This window comes from Electrophorus electricus, chromosome 6 (assembly GCF_041902795.1).
Source record: "Electrophorus electricus isolate QZ-2024a chromosome 6, ASM4190279v1, whole genome shotgun sequence".
Lineage (NCBI taxonomy): Eukaryota > Metazoa > Chordata > Actinopteri > Gymnotiformes > Gymnotidae > Electrophorus > Electrophorus electricus.
The window spans coordinates 21,764,556-21,787,374 of NC_137502.1; the positions used below are offsets into that span (position 1 = coordinate 21,764,556).

At 40.1% G+C, this 22,819-nt stretch overlaps 2 protein-coding genes and 1 long non-coding RNA gene across 3 annotated transcripts in view; 2 read left to right on the plus strand and 1 right to left on the minus strand.

Annotated features, from left to right (window-relative positions):
• Positions 1-5,820, plus strand: part of tnfaip8l3 (tumor necrosis factor, alpha-induced protein 8-like 3) — a 24,781-nt gene extending 18,961 nt beyond the window's left edge. The window contains exon 2 of the mRNA XM_027009835.3: positions 4,868-5,820. Within this exon, the coding sequence (XP_026865636.1) occupies positions 4,868-5,430 (563 nt within the window). The 3' untranslated portion in view covers positions 5,431-5,820. The remainder of the gene's footprint in view (positions 1-4,867) is intronic.
• acadl (acyl-CoA dehydrogenase long chain) lies at positions 5,553-13,767 on the minus strand. The gene is given in 12 exon segments (XM_081715392.1): positions 5,553-8,166; positions 8,694-8,771; positions 9,364-9,491; positions 10,020-10,115; positions 10,217-10,298; positions 10,444-10,466; positions 10,702-10,860; positions 11,110-11,176; positions 11,575-11,739; positions 12,939-13,067; positions 13,450-13,618; positions 13,761-13,767. Coding segments are annotated over 12 exon segments (1,197 nt in total). The 3' UTR covers positions 5,553-8,072.
• A 3,752-nt stretch (positions 13,768-17,519) lies between these two features.
• LOC145658608 (uncharacterized) lies at positions 17,520-20,992 on the plus strand. The gene is made up of 3 exons (XR_014124252.1): positions 17,520-18,817; positions 19,871-20,044; positions 20,182-20,992. It is a non-coding gene; the product is annotated as an uncharacterized LOC145658608 (long non-coding RNA).
• The last annotated feature ends 1,827 nt before the right edge of the window (positions 20,993-22,819 follow it).

Sequence of the window (22,819 nt, forward strand, 5' to 3'; positions counted from 1 at the left end):
GTTTAGGCAGTGGAGAAATGGTGTGTTTGTGTGTTTCACGATGGATAAATTGGCAGTAACTAAATAAAACCTGCTCCGTGTGCAAGCCCACGACTCCCACAGAGTTGGCCACATCAGAGCCTTCAAGACGAAGCACAATGGCTTCTGCTGTTCTCGTGCAACACATGAGGCACAGTGTGCTGTTTTATTTTTGATTTTTTTTTCAAAATAGTTCACCTAAAGAACTCAAAATGCTAACAGGTAAAGGAAAGTTGATATGGGATAATGAAATTAGGCCAACTTATTTTGCTTTAACATTAACCATTAACTATATTCGTTTTTTGGGGTTGTTCATTTTTGTACAAGAAAAAATTAAGTCTGGTATTTTAAATTATATAGCAACTGCAGAGGTTAAAACAGGGCGGGACCAGGAACTAAATTCAGCCGTGGACTTTTTTTCTAGACCAGCCCACTACAATCACAGCACCACCAACGCCACCCCTCCCCACCCCCAACAAGTAACAAATGTGCTTCCCCACAAGTAACAAGTAACTAAATGATCATTTTACTGCACTAAGTTGGACATGAAATGGCAGAACCTCCACCTAAACAGTGCATAACATGTCTGATCTAAAGCTATTTATATTCAAGAATAGTTTAGATAACTCCTTATTTAACATTCAATAACTGTTAATTGAAATATTTGTCATTTTTAAGTAGTGCTCTATGTAGGGAATAGGCATGATCTGAGATGGGGCTGATAGTCAAAAGGCAAACTGAAAGAACTAGCACAGACACATTACATGACTTTGAAAACCGTCAGTACTGTTCACACTGCACGGCTTGCTGTCTTGTAATTGTGAATCTTGAAGTCGTTTTGGTTTGCACACTACATGACTTATCAGCATCAGATCACACACTACAAGATCACACACTTTCACCATCTGGTGAGTCTGTAAGGTCACCAAGCTACATGTAAACACGTATTTCAAAAGTGAATGTCATTTCATAAAAAGGCCAAAGCTTAAAAAATGTATGAAAGTATATTATGTAACTTCCTTGTTTGGTTTTACTTTTCTGAAATGTTAGTATTTACTTCTGAAGCTCAGAACAGCATCTCGGTCAACCAATATAGCATGTAACAACAGGCTTTGGTGGTGGAATCAACCAAATGATGTCATCATTGGGGCACCATATCACATCTACCCTTAATGGTCAGAAGAAGTGGCTGACTCCTATATGGTACATACCTTTTACTAGTGCATTCTGTGTCCATGATCATTGCATGGTAAAAAGAAAATTCATATTTTACAATACACCAGTTTCCAGTAACCTCTGGGCTGTCTAACTGCATTTCTGACAGAGGACACTGATGTCTTTGGTTTCTTGAAACTGAACTCCTGGGTGTTGTAACAACTGCACTGAAGTACTTTCTTACACATACACACACACATATCAGGTGCCCTATTCCCATGACTGTCTCCAAAAGAATTCCTTGTAGCCCTTTTCCCCAAATGTGCTGCTGAACAAAGAAGTTGCCTTCAGTGAAGTACTTCAGTGATGACACTGCAAGATATGTGGTCCTGATGTGTTATTTAGCACTAGGTCAACATGTTGCCATAGTGCTGAGGGAGCTCTCAGTCTTGATTGGGAAATCAAACAAAAGCAAACTGCTTCTGCTTCCGCTCCTACATACAGTATATGTGCATGTTATGAGAGCATGCAACACTGTCACAGAAACGTTTGTTGCTCCCATTTTGTTGAATGGGAAAGTTCTCAATCTAAATTCTTTGCACTCTCCACATGTGCACATTATTTGCTGTGTCACACAAAACCTCTGTAGTCTTCCAGGTTGTTGCTAGTTACAAGATGCATCTGGAAAAAGTTTCTCTGTGGGATGCCTGTTATCTGCCTTCTGATTAACCACTCCTTTTTCCTACAGCAATTTAGCCCCACCAATTAATGCTAAACTCGTAAACACAGTTTCTACCCAGAGTGCTTTTTGAATGAAACACAATATAGGACAGCTAATCAGAACAGAGCTCATTTCCACATGTCAGCCTTAAAGGCACATTCTGTTAAATGCTAAGGGTCAAAAGAAGTTGGAAAATGGTTATATAAAAATTCTCACATTCTGACCTTGATTCCCTGCCTGAACTAGAATTAAATAATGGGTGCTGTGGCTACCTTCATATGACACTCCTGCTGGGAAGTTCTGCATTTCAGTCTCTACTCTCTCATTCAGTTCATAAATGGTTTACTTTTTCCCCTCAAATGCTGCTGACCTCTCCCACGGTCAGCAGGCCTCCGTGCCATAGTTACTGGCTCCATACCAATGAAATATATGTAAATTGAAATGAGATCTTGTTTGCCTATTTAGATTTCTTTAACTTAATGTGGACAAATTATGCTTTTTGTGACCTGGCTATGATTACAATTCAATAGTGTCAACCCTGTTACAAAAGAACAGTAACAGGGTTGACAATGAGAAGGGCTGACAAATATCATGTTAGATTTGCAATAGCTAGCTATGTGGTTCGGTACACATAGGTCAAACATATAATCATGTATAAGCTTTTAATAACAATTTCATAGGTGGCTGAATTTAAAATATTTTATTATTTTCTGCATGATTTAAGTGTAATAGAGTTGACAGGTTCAAAAGAATAAAATGTACAAAAGCATAATTAAAAAGATAAGAGGGAAAGAAATAACTTACTATTCTTTGAATGCTTTTCTTTTTAATAATAAAACTTCACTTCCTAAATCGTGTGGCTATAACGTCTTCTAGTTTTCTCATCATCAGTACAGACTTGATAAGAAAATGGGACATGTTTATAGCCTTATTTTTGCATTACTACTGATTTTTAAAGTTTGAAGTGTTTAACAAAAACATTTTTATATTTTCATTTTTTAAAGTGTTTGTTCATTTTAATATAATTGTCCCTCAGTTAAATTCATGGACATGAAATTTTACTAGATTAGAGACCTTTAATGTATTTATTTAAAAATATGTATTTACTGAAAAATGTATGTAGTAGACTGTGTTGCTATTTTTATGTATTTGCAAACTATATATTATTCATTTAAATGTCAAAAAGACAGAATTTCTTCAACTGCTGAAATGACCCCAGTGCAAATTTAGCTACTCATTGTGGTTTTGCATTTGCCAGATTGCTAACGAGCATAAGCCACAATGAACAACTGTTTATCTTTTTTTCCACAACTTTACAGTAGGAATGAACACTGAATAAAACATGTAAGGCTCATAAGCCCTTCAAAAGTAACACTTGAATTAAAAAATTTTAACTATTATAAATCCAAAGATTGTCATATTTAACAATCACTCAGATGGCGAAAACATTACTCCTCGTTCCGCTGACAGTTTGGTGGTCCAGTGGGTGTGCTCTCCAACAGGGAGGGAGGATTTCAGTGTCATGATAGGTAGCTTTTAAGATACCAAACATTTTGTGTGACGTTTCTGTACTAACAAAATTAGAAGGCACTTATCGCAAATACTTCGTAAGAAATGGCCATAGGAGAACTTGGCTGCAGTGTCAAAGAAAAGTTAAAAATCTAGAAGTAAAGATTAAAGAAAAGTTTGACAGTTTACCTTTGGATGCATGTGCCACATGAAGCATTGTTCTTTTGTTAATGCAGGTCATTTTAAAATCTGCTCAGATTGTTAAATATAGGTTACATTAAAAATATTGTGATCAGCCTAACAAAAAATAAACAAACAAACAAATAAATAAGAAGCGGATTTAGTCATTAAATCGGATTTGGACAACTTTTACCTACAATGTGAACGTCGCCTCAAATTTACAGTGCTTTTGCGGGCGGTAGGCAAATAGAAACCTTGCCAAACAACACTTAGGTGTTCCAGGAATCTTACTGGTCTGGTCAAGTACATTTTTTTCACAGAACTTGAATTTGAGTAGAGTTTTGACTTCACAAAACTTTCTTTGACTTCACAAAACATACATCTCCCACCTAACACACACAGGCCAGGTTGTTGAACATGGAATTGGAACAAGGAAGTTTAGAAACAACGGTTGTTTTGTACCATTATTGATGAGTCATGTTTGGCAGGGATAGCACACAATCAGATTCAATTTGCCAATCTGACGAGTTTCACAACTCAGATCACTATCATGGCAAATAAACTTGGTTCTTAGACATGGAAATGCAAACACACACGAACACAAACACACACAGCAGTCATTCCCTTCACTTTCCTCCCCTTCACTGCAGGCATAGTTTTTGGTCTGTCCTGAAACCAAACCTAGTGTTTTAGAATACCCAATATTTGACCTATATTTGACCAATAACCTATATTTATATTTAGGTTTCTGTCCTAACGACATTAACAGACTCCCTTATTTTGTAAGCTTTTTATACCTCAGCTTTGACTGAATTATGTTTTAAGTAGACTTTGTGGAAATGCTAATAATTCAGTCTACAGCAAAATGTTCAGCTTATTGTGAAGGTCAAAAAAGATTTACATGTCACAACACTGGAAAAAAAACATTTGATCATTTAAAGTGAGAGGATTCAATGATTTTAAGTGCACTGGCCCAAATGCATACTTGGCTCAAGATCTGAGCACAGTATTTTAGTCTCTGGAAGATGTCACAGAGTGGCAGTCACAATAAAGTTGCTTGCCCCTTATCCACAGATATATGTAGTTTGGCAGAAACACCAGCTGAGTTCTTTACTTCTGAATAATGAATGTGTGTAAACAAATACTACTGGAGTGATTGGACAAGCCAAGTTCCTATTTATGAATATCTCCATTAACTTAAGAGTCAGTGCAAAAGAAAAGATGCAATCTTATATTCGGGGTAATTTATATTCATTCTCTGTCTATCTTTTTTCTCTCTCACAGGGCCAGAAACCTTCAACTCCAAGAATTTGGCTCTTCAAGCCCAGAAGAAGATCCTGAGCAAGATGGCTACCATGGCAGTGGCCAACCTACTGACCGACGACACCAGCAGTGAGATCCTCGATGAGTTGTACAAGGCCAGCCGTGAATACACCAAGAGCAAGAAAGAGGCCCACAAGATCATTAAGGACGTCATCAAGATTGCACTAAAGATCGGCATCCTCTACCGCAACCACCAGTTCAGCCCGGAGGAGCTTGAGACGGTCGAGCGCTTCAAGAAGAAGATGAACCAGGCAGCCATGACGGTGGTGAGCTTCTATGAGGTGGAGTACACGTTTGACCGCGGCATCCTCTCCGAGCTGCTGCTGGAGTGTAGGGACCTTCTCCACGAACTAGTGGAGCACCACCTGACAACACGCTCACACGGCCGCATCGACCACGTCTTCAACCACTTTGCCGATGTGGAGTTTCTCGCCGAGCTGTATGGCTCCAACGAGGACTATAGACTTTACCTGAGGAAGATTTGCGATGGGATAAACAAACTCCTGGACGAGGGGGTGCTTTAGCCAGCTCCTGCACCCCCTCCCCCCGGCTTCCTCACTTTCTTTCTCTGTCATCTCCTCCTTTCTTGCTCGCTGTTTATTGCCCACACTCCTTTTCTACCAAGTCACCATAGTAATGGATTGTATTTTCTTTTTGTTCTTTTTTTTCCAGTGGGAGAGACAGAGTATCACAATGCCTTGATGTGGTTGTATCCAAACCTCTGTGTGCGTGTGTATATCACTGTAGGGGCTCCTGTGTTCTTCATGTGCACTGTGCAATGTCATCTGCTACCAGTCCTTCAAGAGGAGCACAGCAATGTAAAACTGGCTACAGTGCGTGCATTTGTGTCAGTGTGTGTGCGCGCACTCACAGGTGTGAGCTCTGAAAAAATAAAACGTCTGATTTGAAAAGCCTATCCTGCATAATGAGCATCACTGAACCCACTGTTCCACACGCTTTCAGAGCAAATATGACTAACACCTTGGCTGAACAAAGCGCAAACCAAAAATAAATAACAATAACAACAATAATTACGGTGTACCATACAGGTTTGAAATATATTCTGGGGGCCTCCATGTTCTCTTGCTGGACATGCCACCCCGCCCACACACACACACACACACACACACACACTCACAGAGCCCTTTTTACTGGGGGATTGGGGGATTCACAAACACTGCTCCACATGATTCCACACCCGTTCACCTGGAGCATGTGTGGGTGTTAAGTGTGTGTGAATGTCTTCTTGACAAGCTCCCAATCATAAGCCCGGTGTGCACTTGCAAAGCTGCAATCTCTTTAATTAAACTTTCCTTTTGAACTCACACTAGTATCCTTTTGTCATTAGACATCATTTCAATTACACTAATTAGCCAGCTAGGTTACTGCCTGTGTCATGCAGAGTTAGCGCAGTGATGGCCAAAATAAATAGTGAGTGATCTGGTCTCTGACCAGTGCCAGCTAGCTGTAATTTCCCAGTTAGGTTTCTTGGGTAACACTGCTGTCTTATTAAAAAGACAGCTATGCTGGGAAGATGCAGCAAATCCAACATCCTCTGATCCAACATTGTCCAGCAAACAAAAACCACTCTAGTGCGCCCAGCTATCTCTCTAGAGTGTTGGAAAAAGAACATCGCATTCTGCTTTTGGCTTTAGTCAACCTCAATGTGCCTAGAAAAGTCCAAATGTGTCCTGATGTGTTCTGATCGGTAATACCACATTAGAAACAAAGTTCTTTTTCTGTTCCATTTGATACACACCACGACAGATAGAGCTGTTACATCATAAAACCAGTTGTTTCATTAAAAGGCTTTGTTCAAAAAGACATGCATTCCATCCAAAATTGTATAGACTAAATTTAGACCAAATTACTAAATAGGCTGAGTGAGGGCAGTGCATATGAGTCCAATGTTATCCACAAGCAGTTTGAGCTATATAGCTCGGGTGTCAGGATGTATGTTTCTTGCCTAAGATGAAAACTGCATCTTTGGGTCACATATTATCATTGCCTTTACTGATGATAAAATATGAGAGAAAATGCTACAGATAAAGTTCAGCAGGGGAAAGACTCCAGCTGACACACACACACACACACACACACACACACACACACACACACAATTAACAAAAAAAAAGTCTAAGGGTAAGAGCACAAAATGCTTTGATTTGAAGAGCCCAACTCAGATGAATGTGAGGTTTGGAATTCTCCTGGTGTAGAGCATTTCCAGATATTACAGAATTTCTTTAAGATGTACAACATATTGTGCTAAATTATACTAATTGTTTCTATTCTCTTTGAAAATTAGAAAATGTTTTTGCCAGGGAAAGTTTAAAGCATTTCTAACTATTGCATTACAGTGCCCGACTCTTGTGCCCTAGACCTGGACTGGTGTATCTAGACCTGGACTGGTTTATCTAGACCTGGACCGATGTATCTAGAATCCTCCAGTTAAGATAACTCAATACTGAATGTTCCAAATGTTGAATGCTCAAATCGGGTGGGCCCTAGCTTGGCTTAAGAGGATTCTAGATTCAAAGTTAAACTGAGATCTAGAATAGATGGGGTTGGGCTATGCCAATCTCTAAAAAGTCTGGCAGCATCAGATGTTATATAGCTACATGAAGCAGAGCCAGTATTTTTATTTTTCCAGCTCTTGCTTCTGTGGTAACTGTGTGTGCATTGTGTCATGTTTCTTCACCTATTATCATATGTTGCAGTGTTTATGTGATTTTGTTGTCACTGGAGTTAGTGTCTATGTGTGTGTTTGTGTGTGTATTACAATTATTACAAAACACTCAAAAGTGAGAAATAGCTTTGCATGTGTTTTTTTTTAATGGAAATAATTTCTAAAATGTGTTTGAAGGTATTTGTACAAATGTTAGAAAATAATTTGCACAGTGTTAGAAAATACCGTTATATTGGCAATAATTTAAATATTTTTAAGAGTTTTTAAATAAATGTTCAATATCTCTGGCCTTAATGTGGTAAGGCCAATCAGGTTTCTTAAACTGGCTCTCCCTGGGTCGGCTCTCACCAACTGCTAAATGTATTTATTGTTTGTATATAAGGTAAAAAGATATCACAAATATGCTTTGAAGCAAAACTATCACAAACCAGCTTCTTGTATCTGAACCTTCAGTTTCTGCGAAACATACTACCATCCTGTTTACTTGTGTCTAATAATGGTGTGTGCAATCAGCTCTTTCATGATCTCGTTGGTGCCACCGTACATGGGCTGAACGCGGGCATCCACGAAAGCCCTGGGCAAGAGGAACCAACACATAAATGTTCAGCTTGATGCATTCGCAAAGGTGTGCCCCATAGCAGGGCTTGAGGGGTTCAAACAGGCACAGTGCTTTTCTTATGAATGTCATGTCAGCAGTGACAGCTGACAGTCAGACACTGGGGACAGTAGATCATTAGATCATTTCAGAATGTGAGCAATGCTTGATACGTCACAGCCATGGCATGCAAACCTGGAGTGGGAGAAGAAGATAAAGGTTGCATACAGGCACACGGATAAGATAATAGGTGCATCACACACAGTGAATAGAAAAACCATCAGCATTTAGCCTTGTTGGAAAAATGCTGCCCCCTGCTTGCCATGCATACACACAGAGATGGTAAACGCATGTTAATTGTGCTCAGAGGTGCATGCCTGAGGAAATTAAAGAAGGTGAAGACCAACAGGAAGTGTTGTAAGGAGAGACAGTAACATCTGGTTTTAAGGTCGTGAACTTGGAGCCCATGTAAGCCAGGATGTAAATGATCTGAGTATGTCACTCACTTGGCAATTGGATATTACCAGATGTAGCCACACCCTCCGTGCAGCTGTGTGGCCACCTTTTTCTGTAGATCTGATGCCCTGGGGAGGGAAGGAGAGGAGAAGAGAGGAAAGGTAATAGAAGAAAAGCTTGTACACACAAATTATTAAGGCATAATATTTCTATTTTTCAGTGTGTACACATCTATTGAAAATTATATAATTCATCTTGGTAAGATTGGGCGAATTCCTTGCAAAAGTCATCTGTTTTAAGCATATCAAATGTTTCACCATTTGTGATGGTAGCAAGGCAGAGCAAAACCAAAGCAATACCTGTTTGTATAGCACCTTTTATACACAACAGCAATTCAAAGTACTTTGCCCAGACACAGAATTAATGAAGGAAAAAGTATTAAATAATAAAGCCTGGCACCTCCTGAGGTCAATTACCTCAGAAAAGTCTTGGCAGGAAATGAGTTACAAAAGAACTCAAGCAAAATAAAACGCTAAAAATTGACCTAAATGTACTAAAAGAGTTACAAAACTCTTTTTTTAAGTTAATGTAAAATAAAATTAAATATGTAAAGATAAAAGATAAATAAGAATTAACAATGAAAAGAAATGAAAGTGCATTGTGCCAAGCAAGCTGGTGTTTCTGCACTTCCTGCCTGAGGCTCCAAAGCAGGAAACTCACCAGTAGTTGGCCCTAGACTCCGTGCTGGAATCCAGTTTACCCTTGCTGTGCAGCTGCAGGCAGTTGTCAATGAAGGCTCAACCAACACAAATCTTTGTCTTCAGCTCAGCCAGTCTGTGCTGAACCATCTATACATAGAGAATGAGAGAGAGAGCGAGAGAGAGAGAAAGGGGACAGTTCATTGTTGTATTAATTATGCTTTGGCAATATTGTAACTGAATATGTTCATACCAATAAAACATACTGAACTGAAATGAACTGAAAGAGAAACAGAAAATGTAGATTTTAATCAAACATTAGAAACAACATGTAATACCCACAGGTAATTTTTTAAAACAAATTTGAAAACCACTCTTTGATCAGGCCTGATTTATGCATTTTGCAAAAGATTTTTTGCCACATTGAAAGTACATGATCACCCATGCACAGTTCATGGAACACAACTTCAACCACCTACACAGCACTGTGCTGGAAATATTCAGTGTGAGCCCAGTCTAGTTCTCTCTCCCAGACACGATTGCATCTCCTTAACTATAACAGCGCAGCTCAGGCTGGGTTTCCTCAAGATATGTACTCAGCCTTTTCTGACTTTGTTAATATTAGGGTTCCGACGTCGGAACCATGTTCGTTCATTCTCATCTGCAGGTCAGCAATACTTTACCAAACGCCTTCCTCTGTAGTACACAGTTCTGTGTCTCCTCGAACATAAACTCAGAGCCGGCAAGGGCCATTATAGCAATAATAAATCTCTCCTAAAGAGAGATGAACTAGAGAGAAGCAACAAATTGAGAGATGGGAAGTGGGGATATAGAGGTGGGGTTATTTTGCCAATTTATTAGCCATGTAAACTTACCTTCTGACTGCTTTCTCCACCTGTAATGAATTTGTCTCTTACCTGAAGAAGCTCATCCATGTTGGTTTCCCCCAGCCGTGACCTGTGGATTAACACAGAAGAGGAAAATCATCCTATGAACACACAGAGAGAAAAATCAGCCTATAACCAGAGTTTACCAGCTGGATTTGAAACCTGCAATTATTGCCAAGCATTTACTGTATTAGTGATCAGACATAGACCTTTACACTAAGAAATTACTCCAGGTGCACTACAGGTCGATATAAAGCCAATCACATCAAACGGTAAAATCAGCAGCGTAAATCACACACCTCCACCTGTCCTCCAGTCCATCTTGACAGAAATTATTGCTGTGAGACTTCATTCATCACTGAGGACTTTACTACTCATAAAAATCAGTGCTAGTACATATTTAAACTGGGTACCCATATATCTAGTTGCTTTGGCATATGCAGAGGTGTGTGTGGGTGTGTGTGTACCTAAGCTTTAAGGCCAATCTTGTCGAGCTTATGTCCCTTGTGAAACTCCTTGGTGCCGTTCTCCACCAGCAACAGACTGAGGCCATGTGCCACAGATTTAGCATCGCAATTCATTACAGCAACCACCACCACCAGGTCACTCATCCACCCATTGGTGATAAAAACCTGAGAGAGAAACAGCCCTGTTAGTGTGATTTAGAAAGAGATAGAGCTAGAGAAAGAAAGAGAGAAATAAATGACAGCAAGAAAGACAGGAAGACGGGCACCTGTATTTAACTTGCCACTCAGTAAATTAAGCTTTACTTTTTCCTTATTTGTAAACTTTACAGTGTAGTAAAAAACATATTGTCTAGTGGGAAATGTTTCATATTTTCAAACTTTTTTCACAACGTATGAATACAAACTCAGCAACACCTTATTTCAATTCAGAATCCAGTCACAGCCATCCTTTCGAGCATAAGTCTTCACTCCCTGAAGATCACTTAAAGACACACATATGAAATCACTACTGGTACCAAGCAGATGAAGGCAATAACACAGAGCACTTTCCATTCAGCACTTCTCTCACATTGAAAATAAAATGAAGACAGCATATCAAGAAAAGACATGGAGCCCTAATTACTCAACTCTGGCCACTGAATCTAAACCTGGTCCAGGTTTTTGCAATTACTGAACAATTAGTTCACTGCGTCAGCAAACCTGACTCGTATGTAAAGGCAAGTTGTAAATTCTGCAGGAACCAGGCTTGGAGGAGCAGGGACAGAGTATCAGGCCTGTAGAGTAAATTCTTTCAGTTTCCAAGTCCTCCCGGGTCCAAAGGACTTTCGGACAGACAATGGGGGTGTTTTCCCAGGACCTGTTGATTGGGTGAAGGCTCACCTGCCTGCACCCTGCTCCATCATGGCAATGGCGCCAATGCATTTGCCTACAGCCATCTGGGGAATATAAAGCTCCACCTGAGCCTGGGTGCCGTAGTGGGAGATGTATGGCATTACAATCTCAGAGTATAGAGAGAACCCAGGGCCAGAGCAGTTAGAGTACATTCTAGAATACATACAGACAAACAAAAACACTGCACTTCAGAACCTTTACGTACAGTAATGTGCAATAAACAACTGGAGAGCTGACACAATAAACTACCAGGGAAAGCTAAGTGGACTAGAAGTAGCCGAGCCACCATATTGGTATGCCCGATACAAATATACCGTAACATTGATTCTTATAGGGAAGCTCTGTGTGCACAGCCTTTCAGTTCTTTTTTGAAAAAAAGGATGTGACAATGTTCCACAGGTAGTAGTTTTCTTAGAAAATTTATGGTGCTGCTTAAGTTTTTTTTAATTATTTACTAGAAACAGCCAGTTTCAAAAGTCTTTTACATGTGGGTGAATATCGGCTAGGCCCCTTAAGAAGTATTTTCCACTGATGTGTGTTATGTGTATGCAAGCCTATTCTGCATGTAGCCCAATTCCGTTGATGATAATCATAAATTTGACCATGCGAACAGCTTGGTTGGTCATTAACATGGGGAACTATATGTAGACAATTTGTGTTGATCAAACAAATGGAAACTGTTGCGATCCTGCTAGGTTTGAAAGAGACCTAGTCACATCAGCCCTTTGAGGAAAGGACTTTCTACCCTGCTCCAGCATTTCATTAATACCCTTCATCAATAATCAGTCTCTGAACAAAGGGCCACTGCTTAACTGGTATTTTGGGGTAGTATACAAAACCCAGTAGTGATGTGATGTCTGAAAATCCCAGTGACACCATTGTGTCTGATAAACTGGTTGTGCTCAAGATCTACACCCATGCCACTACAATGTCAGTGTAAGGAAACTGATGGTGATGAATGGGGAAGAAGAGTAATTGTAATTGTATCCATCAGACAGCCATACCTAATAAAGTGGTGTGAGTGTGGTTACAGTGTAAGTGTTTCCAGTAAAGTAGCTGATGAGTGTAGACTGTGGAAGACAGACAGCAATACACAGGTAAAATGCACACAGGTGAGAGAGTCAACCTAATACAAGAGAAAGAGAGACAAATAAAACCACAGAAAGCTGAGAGAGAGAGAGAGAGAGAGAGAGAGAGAGAGAGAGAGAGAGAGAGAGAGAGAGAGAGAGAGAGAGAGACTTCCAAGAGACAGGTGAAAGAACCAGCTAAAACAGGTGCAAGGTATGGAGCAGAGACATATTTGATGGTGAGACCAGTGAGATGGAGAGACAGAGTGAACGAGAGCTACTCACTGCTCCTCCCACACGATGGCAGCAGAGAGCAGGTCTCTCCCGTGCTCAGCAGGAGTATAGACACACAACAATCCCTGTGAGCCCGCCTTCTCCCACACTCCTCGGCTCACCGCACCAGCTTTCTCCCACGTACACACAAAATGTTTTAAATGATCTGTCTCTCACCAGAAGCTGCTATCTATATGATATATGACAGAAGTACTGGGTTTGTTTGAGCAGTTCATCCTTACATGCAGTCCTGTTCATCCTGATATGCAGTCCTGAAGCTCTTGAGGTATATGATCACAAGATGATGAAGATCCTTATGCATTATATTTCAAGTAAATAATGTAATAAAAATGTCATCATAATATTCAGTTGATTCAGTGCAACTGATACTTAGCGTAAAGAAACTTTAGAATTTCCAAGGCCTTCCAAGGTTGTTTTTCAAATTCACAAACTTTCAAGAAAAGAAAACTGGTAAATCTATGAAAAAGGTCAAAGCTGAGAGTGAGAAGCACATCACACTAACTCGGCATGGTAAGGCACCACTTCCTCATTGAAGAATCGCTGTACATTCTGTCTGAAAAAGTCATGCTCCTCCTAGAAAATACACTGTGTTCCGATGTCCATCAATGTCTTGGCCATGGAGGTCTCAGGACGAACGGGAGCAGCAGCCTCCCCTTGTGTGTGCTGGCATTCTGGGAAATGGAGTCAAAGACAATGATGCAATGACACTGCTCTTCACAAAACCGTGCTACATACAATAGATACAAAACAATATTACATACAATATATATTTAAATGCATGCGTTTATATGCTGAACAAACATTTAGGTCCACTGTCCATGTTTGCCACATTTCTCAACCTGCCTTATGAGAACTACACCAAATTATAAAAGGTCTTGACAGCTGGTATTCAGGGTAGATGAATGTTTAACAGGGCTAACTTATCTAACATCATGTATTGTCATTTTCAGAGCCTGTACTCGTTTTTCTGTTTCACAAATTTACCCTACCTTATATAACATAGCAAGAGGAAATAGGACACGAAACTTGCTATAATGTTAAATCGGTATATAAGGCTGCAACTCGGGGAGATTTGAGCACATCCTCATGCATCTCACTCCTGCATACAGTCTCATAATGAGTGGTTGCCTGTGACAGCCAGGACTGTGGAAATGTACAAAGTAGGCTGAACAGTCTCTGCAGGATTGCTTGGAGTAGGCAGACTGGAACATGCTCTGTGAGTCACACATGGTGTGGGGGGGTCCATGATGAAGTGAGCCACTGTACTGTAGACTACATAAACTTTTGAGTGCAGAGTCTCCTTGATAACAGTGTGCTGCTTCCTCAGCAGCCAACCGTAGAACACAGCAGACCTGAAGGACACACTGAATAAGAAGAAGAGGATTTCCAAGTCTTCGAGTGAGAGGAAAGATGAGTATAGGGACAAGCTGGAAAAAAAAAACTACAGAATGAAGCTACAGACTGGAATCAAATGCCCCTTTCACACTTGAATCGTTGATATACATGGGATGAGGAAGCCAGTTTGAGAGCCATGTTGGACTAATGCATAATTGTAATTACGCTGTATAAATATGAACCTGGACTTAGCCACATAGCTAACATTATTTGCTAATAGCTGATCGCAAAGCCTGACAGAATGATGTCCCAGAGTGATTCAGTGCTGTACCAGGCAACTCTGTGCTAGCCTACGTTATCCACTTCACTGTTCCTGAGACTGCTGAGAGTGACTTGTCTCTGGATGGTTTTATGCGTGGTCCTAGTGTCAAAGATTGGGTGCCACAGCATTCTTAAAGAGTACAGATCAGTTGCTTTCTTTTCACATGTTACAAAGGCTCTTGAGAGATTTGTCCAAGTGGACCTACCTGGCACCTGTGGATGATGCGTAGATCTACATGCTCCTATTAACACCTGAACAAACCCAGTTACATGGGACTATGTTGCTTGATTTTTCCAGTGACTTCACCAATCCAATATCTCTGATGGGAATAAACTCAGAGTAATGCAAGTTTTCTGGATCACATTATATAATAGAGGGCAGTTTGTGAGGCTCCAGGATTGTGTTGGGCTCTCAAAGAACTTCTCTCTCTCTCTCTCTCTCTCTCTCTCTCTCTCTCTCTCTCTCTCTCATCAGAACTAAAGTACAACACTTGCTCATGTCATCTGTGGAAATTCTTTTCATCGCAATGACAACTGAGAGGAATCTGAATATAGGAAACTGTGAAAGATTTTATTGTGGGGTGAGCAGTAAACCACCTACAGCCTAACATTATATACCTATTTACTATCAGCCACATGAAGGAACTGGTGGTGGATTTCGGCAATGTTAGAGGACCTGAGACTAGTCACCATCCAGGGGGAGGGAAATTAATAGACGTATAGAAATAAATAATAATAATAATAATAATAATAATAATAATAATAATAATAATAATAATAACCTTTATTCACATAGCATTTTTTAAAACGATGTTTACATAGCACTTTAAAGAATTATACAAATGGAATAAAATAAAAATGAAAACCCTAACCCTAACATTATAAATTACAAAAAAAACAACAACCTAATTTTAGAATATAAAGTGTCAGAATCACTTAAATTTGATTTAAGGATAATATAAAACATACAGGTCTTAACCCTCCTCTTAAATGTGCCATCATCATTAGGAGTCCTTAGGTCACTAGGTTGGGAATTCACACAGTTTAGTGCCATAGGAAGAAAAAGTGTCTCTGTAGTCAGGTAGCAGGTCTGACTAGCATGGTAGCGTTGGTTGCACAGGCCTCTTGGGACTCTGAACAGCAGCCTAGACTGACAATGATACACTGCCGGAAAGGCCAGTGCTGTCTTTTCTATGATCTATCATCCTAGATTTCCTGGAGCTATTCTATTATAGTAGCCAGTGTTCTCAACTGTGCTGTGATCTGGATCTAGATCTATGACCCTAGATTTCCTGGGGTTATTTTAGTAGATTTTAGTGGCAAGTGTTCTCGACTATGCTGTGACCTGGATCTGGATCTATTAGATTACACTCTGGTGTGTTTGGGGGTGTAACACCACTACAGGGGAGGTTAAATACATAAATGTTTATCAAGGCTCTGGCTTTAATGGATTTACTAGAAGAAATGACTAAGAAATTGAAGTTAGTGGCAAAACTGGCCAACATTTTGAACAATTTTGCCCCCTTCCTGGTGCAATATCTAGGGAATACATTTCATCCATCCCTGTGTTCTAGGAAGTGCTACCAGGGATCATTTCTGCCAAAATTACAAAATTCTCCTTCCAAAGAATTAACTTGGCCTTGACCCAATATGGCTATAATGCTGACTTTGGAGCCATTTTACGGTTATACCCTCGTCGTTGCTCTGTATACGGTAAACATATTCGCTATTAATCTCATTAGCAACATCAGTAATGTCCGTCGCTGAGAATTGTTGATATTAAAACCCATAATGTCAGGGAAGGAACGAAAGTTCGAGATGTGCATTAAAGTTTGTTTGTGTGTGTGTGTGTGTGTGTGTGTGTGTGTGTGTGTGTGTGTGAACTGCATTGGGATTTAGTACTAAATACAATACCAGAGTGTTTCTTCAAGCTTCTTGCTTACACATTTGCAAACTTACTGTTGAATCTGTTTATTTAGCACATGTGTGTGTGTGTGTGTGTGTGTGTCCAACAGCTACGAACAGGGAAATACAGGGGCGTCACTAGAAATATTTGAATATAGGCGCTAAGCCCCCCCGTGTGAACTGCAAAAATGAAAAGAAAAAAAAAGAGAGAGAACATTTAGAAAGTCCTAAATGCTGTCCTAAATGCTGCATTGTTTAATGCAAAAAGCGGTTTTAGTTTATGGAGGCTGCCGGGCAACAGTACATGCCTATGAATAAGTACCGTATAGAAACTGGGCAAATTTCTATGCTAGTATTAAAAAAAAGCCCAAAGTCATTACACAAGGTCATATTCTGGTTTATACCCTCTGCACTGGTGCGCTGGGAATGCACTTTGTGACAGAGCAGAGTGCAACCAGAGCATACAGGTAGGTACACTGAGATTTATGCTTCGCTCTTTATGGCACAGTTAACTTTGCCCTAGTCGCCACCTATAGACAGTTCCACAGGTCCCATAGAAAGGTATTCGTGTTTTTTTCAAACGGCTAAGAAACTCCGGCGCAGTCTAACGTTACCTGCTACACTACACTACAGCCAGTTGGTTTGCCCGCAGACAAACTTGTTTTGCTCGGGACAGGATATTTTTCATAAGTTTGTACGTGATTATGTTGGACACACTGACTTGCTTCAAGAACCCTCTGGATCTTGGATATCTGTTTATTTACTGACGTAGTAAACGAGTGAAGACCCGCCACACGTCCGTGATCTATAATGTGTCAAAATAAGAGCTCCACCTCTGATTCGGTAGTTCGCTATTATTATATTATTACTTTTTGTAACTCTTCGAAACATAAAAATGATATTTTAACGCAAAAAAAGCAAAATGTCACACATCGTGCCTGCCAAACCGCAAAACAAGTATTTCTTATAAACAAACTAATAACTCAAAACTTTATATACTGCCAAATTCATGAACATCTTATTCATACCATTTTCTTTTGAATCGTGGTTAAAAAGATATGCAAGACTGTTATCATAAAGTTTGGGTGTATGGGTCTACAGTGTTGGGTGTGTGTGTGTGTAGATGCATTAAAACTATGTTACTTACAGCTATTTGGGGTACTCAAACCGCTTAAAGATCATAGAGGAACATGAAAACGCACAAAGGTATTCTGCTTTGTGTTTTAGTTTAATTTAGTTATATTCTAAACACAATCAACATCTCTGTATTTCTTAATACAGCACTGTGCCAAACCGAAGTTGCAATCCATTTCCAATTCACGGTATATAAATAGTGTCAGAAGCAGATGTTATATGCAGGACAGGTGACAAAGTGTATAGACAAAGTAGAAAGTGGTTTGATGATTAAGACTGTAACCCAGAATCAGCCCTGGCACTGCAGGGAAGTGACCACTAAAATACCTTCATTGGGTTTCTCATTACACCAGAACAAAGATCCTGAAAGTCCATTTATCAACTGTTCTAGAATTATTATTCTATTATTAACCTAAATTATGGAGGAGTAATTCAGGCAACACATCATGACAATACATCAAGACACTGACAGTCATTAGTTTTCAATATGAATTTTGTAACATTTACATAACATTGTAAAAATGTTTTGTCTTTGTGACCCTGAAGGGACAAGTATTTTGAGACCATGTCTACATTTCTTCATCAGCATCACAGGTTTTCTTTGCTATGTGGTGTGCCTTCACTTGTCCATTTTTGAACAGAAGAGCTAGCCAACCTCATTGACAAAGTCCCACCTCCCACTTATCTTACTTTTTGATTAATTATCTTGTGTTCTAGCCATTCATTGGTCACGTTTAATACTGCCAGTTAAAAAAAAAAAAGAAGCAATGTTTAAATCTGCCATCCAAGCACCTAATTTAATGCCTTTTCCAAACTTCATTAGATAACATTATATACATCTCAACAGTAGTTTAGATTTTTTATGGTTACTGGGTGTAAATCAAAATTCAATATGAATGGGCCTACATTATGTACGTATTGCTCTTTCACTCTAGGCACAAATTTCTGTTAAAATCCATTATTTAATATGATATAATGTATTTCTCACTATATTACTGTGTGTTACTTTACTCTGTTTCCTGAGATTGTGAGGCTGCACAATAGGTCTGCTGTGCACCAGTGGAGTGACCTCGGTCCCACTTTTACACACCAGAGTGGAGATACGCAACACGGTCTTTCTTGCCTGCGTGAATCCGTGAAGCTGAATTGTGGAATCAGCAGTGCAGCATTTACTGGTAATTGGCTTACCCTCTTGCTATAGGAAGCTTACCTTTAACATGCACTCATAGCTAGCTTGGCATGCCAGACTTTCCCCAACTCCACTTTTTTCATCAGCTTCTTTAACATGGAAATATATTAAATAAATATAATATATGAAATATAACATAAACCAAAACTTGTGCCCCTTGTGCTCAGGAGCACTTTGTTTGCCCTCAAATGCAACGTTTTTGAAAATGTTTTTAATTTTTGTGTTGTTGCAGAACTTTCATGTTTCAGTACTGTGAGCTTTAATTGTTTATTTCATATATTGTATTAAGGGTTTATATCATTTTAGGTACTATTTACTCCTGGAACTTTATATTGATCTTTCTCACTCAAAGGTAGAAAAGTGCAAGTCCATAGGGACATATGGCCATGTATAGCTGGCAATAACATCAAAAGAATATGAGTGATTCACTACTTTCATTGAGATCCATCAAGGTATAGAAAGTTGGGACTATATTTCTTTTTCAGCTCTGCCAGGAGGGCCCTTCAAAAAGCTGGTCCATTTTTTTCCAAGTGGAATGGTCCCACATGGGATTTGGTGGAAGGCACCACTTCCACCAGTTTAGGGTGGCCATGGTGAAGCATGGAAGGACTTCTCTTCTGTGTTGTAGTATACACCATGCTTTAAAAGAGCAGTAAGCCATAAGGAGCAAACAACTGATTATAGAAAAAAATGTAAAAATAATAAGTAAAGTGCAGAATTATAGAATTATATAATAGTATAATTTATTACTTTAACTTCATAATTCTAAATTAATTATTTAAAATAATTTACTAATAGAAATATTGTAAATATTAAAACATAGCAAGAATTTAATTCCAGAGTTTTCTAATTTTCTGTCATTGCAACAAGCTGTTATAATCATCATTTAATTCTGGGCGATTTTCATATTTGCTGTCCATCAAAACTAATGGTAGCAGGATTTTTACAACCGGCTGACTCTTAATTGTGATGCTGGCAGTACAGAGAAAGCGAGAGGCAATGGTGAGGCAAAGGAGTCTTTATTCTCCATTATTCAAAGCGACCGGGGCAGGTGCTGTGCGTGGTTCTGTGCAGCAGTGGGTGTGTCCTTCCTGCTGGATGACCAGCCTACCGTGACAGAATCCCCCACAAGGATCCCACCAACCTCCTAAGACCGTCCAGGCCGACAAGGAGCAGGCTTCTGTGGATATTCCTGGTGAAAGGAGGCAGTGAGGTAGGGATCCAGTACCTGGGAGGCCGGTATCCAGCAACGCTCCTATGTGCCGTAGCCCTTCCAGTCTACAAGGTACTGCAGCTCCTCACGTCAAGCAGGTCACACACTTTATAGGCAGGTCCTCCCTCCATCTCCAGGGGCAGCGGTGATGGTCCCGAGGGGTCTTCCTTGTCCAAGAGGGGTTCTTCCATCACAGGCTTTACGGACAACATATGGAAGGCCGACGATACACAGCGGCTCCCCAGCAAGCCTATCCTGTATGTCAGTCAATCAAAATCAAAAGTTATTTATACAGATGTTCCCAATAGAGCCCGGTGTCTCCCAAGGTTTCTCCATGTATTCAATTCAGTAAGTAAAATCTGGAGTTTTTCCTTGACAAACTCACCCAGGGAGTATAAGTATACTATATATTGTACAAAATTTTGTACTATGTATTGTAGAAAATTGACTAGAATTTTTATCACCACACTGTAGTTTAAACTATGCTGAGTATGTCTCTCTCATCATCAATACAAAATGTTAAGGCAAATTTATTTACAAAGTGCTTTTTACGACAGCCATTGTCACAAAGCAGCTTTACAAATGTCTAAGACCCCAGAGAGCAAGTCAAGGGCAACAGTGGCAAGGAAAAACTCCCTAGAGCATGAGGAAGAAACCTTGAGAGGAACCAAGACTCAAAGGGGGCACACATCCTCCTCTGGCTAACACCACAATAATAACAATTTTAAGAGAAAATTAAATAACTAATAATAAAATGAAAAAAAAAAGCAATTATTGTCTAGTCCAATTTTCTACCACCTATCTATTTTAATGTGAGCATTGGTGTCAGTTTTATTCTGAGTTAGATGTGCAATTGTACTAAAAAGAAATCTAGGATTATTTTTGTTATTTTCTATTAGGGCTGAGAGATAAGATGTTCGAGTGGCAATAAGTGCTTTTCTATGCTTGAGAAAGCTCTCATGCAAGCTAGAAGACTACAAGCTTAGTGTGGTTCCATTTACATTCTAATTTTCAAGTGTTTTTTAACTTGTGAATGTGGTAATTATACCAATGTGCAAATTTTTTATTCCTATTTTTTATTCTTAAGTGGAAGCAACACTGAGTGTACAGCGGAATACTGATCCTAAGCATTCAGTTATTTGATCAAGCTCTATGGGGTTTGAGGGTATCCCAGTCGCAAATGATAAGTCTTGGAGATTCGCAATAAATCTGCAGTGGCTGATATTATCGTGCATCTGGTATGATAGTGAGGAGAGGTTACTATATTGTGGCTCATACGTAGTTCAAATGAAATTAGGGAATGGTCTGAGATGGCATCCGAATGGGGTAGTATAACTACGTTCTCTATGTCTACACCGTATGTGAGTACTAAGTCAAGTGTATGTCCACTAGAGTGTGTGAGTCCTCTTTTACACTGAATGAAACCAATTGATTTTAATATAGAACTAAAGGCCAATCTCAGAGGTTCTTGGGCACTATCAAAGTGAATATTGAAATCACCTACAATAACGGCTCTTTCTACTAGAGTGACTAGGTTAGAAAGGAAGTCTGTAAATTCCTTAATAAATTCTGAGTAGGGTCCTGGTGGCCTGTAGATGCCAAATAGTGGAAGAGGCTGAGTGGGCTTCTTATCGATGGCTACATCATTTATGATAGCAAAAATATTTTCAAATGACTCGAACTACATGACCTCATTAATCCCATTGAGTACAGTACACGGACTGGAATATTTCGCACTCATCTTGCCTGCATGTCCCACCCGGCCGTCTTTTGTAGCAAACCATACCTTGGCTCCAGATTTGTAACGTGGGGTCTCTCCATGCCTTTTATCTGCCTTCCGTTTGAAGGCTCCTATTGCAGAGAGCAATCGCTGGTGCATCTCCTCCCACACCTGTTCGCTGTGATAACACCACATCTGGACAGCAGGCTGGTCACTGAGTGGACAGGTCCACTAATGCTGCGATGAGAGAAGAATGACTTTTGTATGAGACTCTCACAGAAATGCGAAACATTGATGGTATATGAGAGTAACTCACCGGATCGCTCCGTCTCTTTGGCTCCTCTTACTTGCATTGAACCCAGGTGCCACCCAGCTGCATGGGTTCTTCAGGAGCTGCAGCTGGACCTGCTAGTGGAGTCGGTGCTCATGGAGGTGACCCTCTGCGGAGATAGTGGTGTCTCTCCTATGGAACTCCATAGTGTAATCCGCTGCTGACCATTAACCCTTCCTGAGACGCAGCAGGTCCTGGCCGCAGATCCTACCCTGGTGTGGATGGTTCCTTAACAAACTCGTGGTTGGCCAGCAATAGAGATAATTTGGTTACTAGTGCAGCTCTCTAAAAGCAAGCCCTCTCCGTGAGTTGAGAAATCACGAACGCCACCTTAGCGTGGTCAGACAGACGTGGCTAGTAGCTGAAGTTCACACTGGACCACGAACCCCTGACAGCTTTCAGGTTCTCCTCTATACTCCTCCGTGGTGGCGATTAGACACCTCACCCATTCTGGAACTGGAGGAGTAGTAGGTCCAGCCTTTGTGCTCTTGGAACTTACGGAGAGGCTTTGCATGCACTGTCCGAGGTCACGCACCATAGAACAACATTTGCTAAGTTCCTACCATTGCTGTTCTAGTGCCTCCAGTTGAACAGCCAGCAAGCCTGCCCATTCAGGGCTGCTCACTTCACCCAATAGGCTGCACATTCTGTGATACTGGCGGCACAGCGGGAGTGAGAGGCGACGGTGAGGCAAAGGAGTCTTTTCTCCATTGTTCAAAGTACA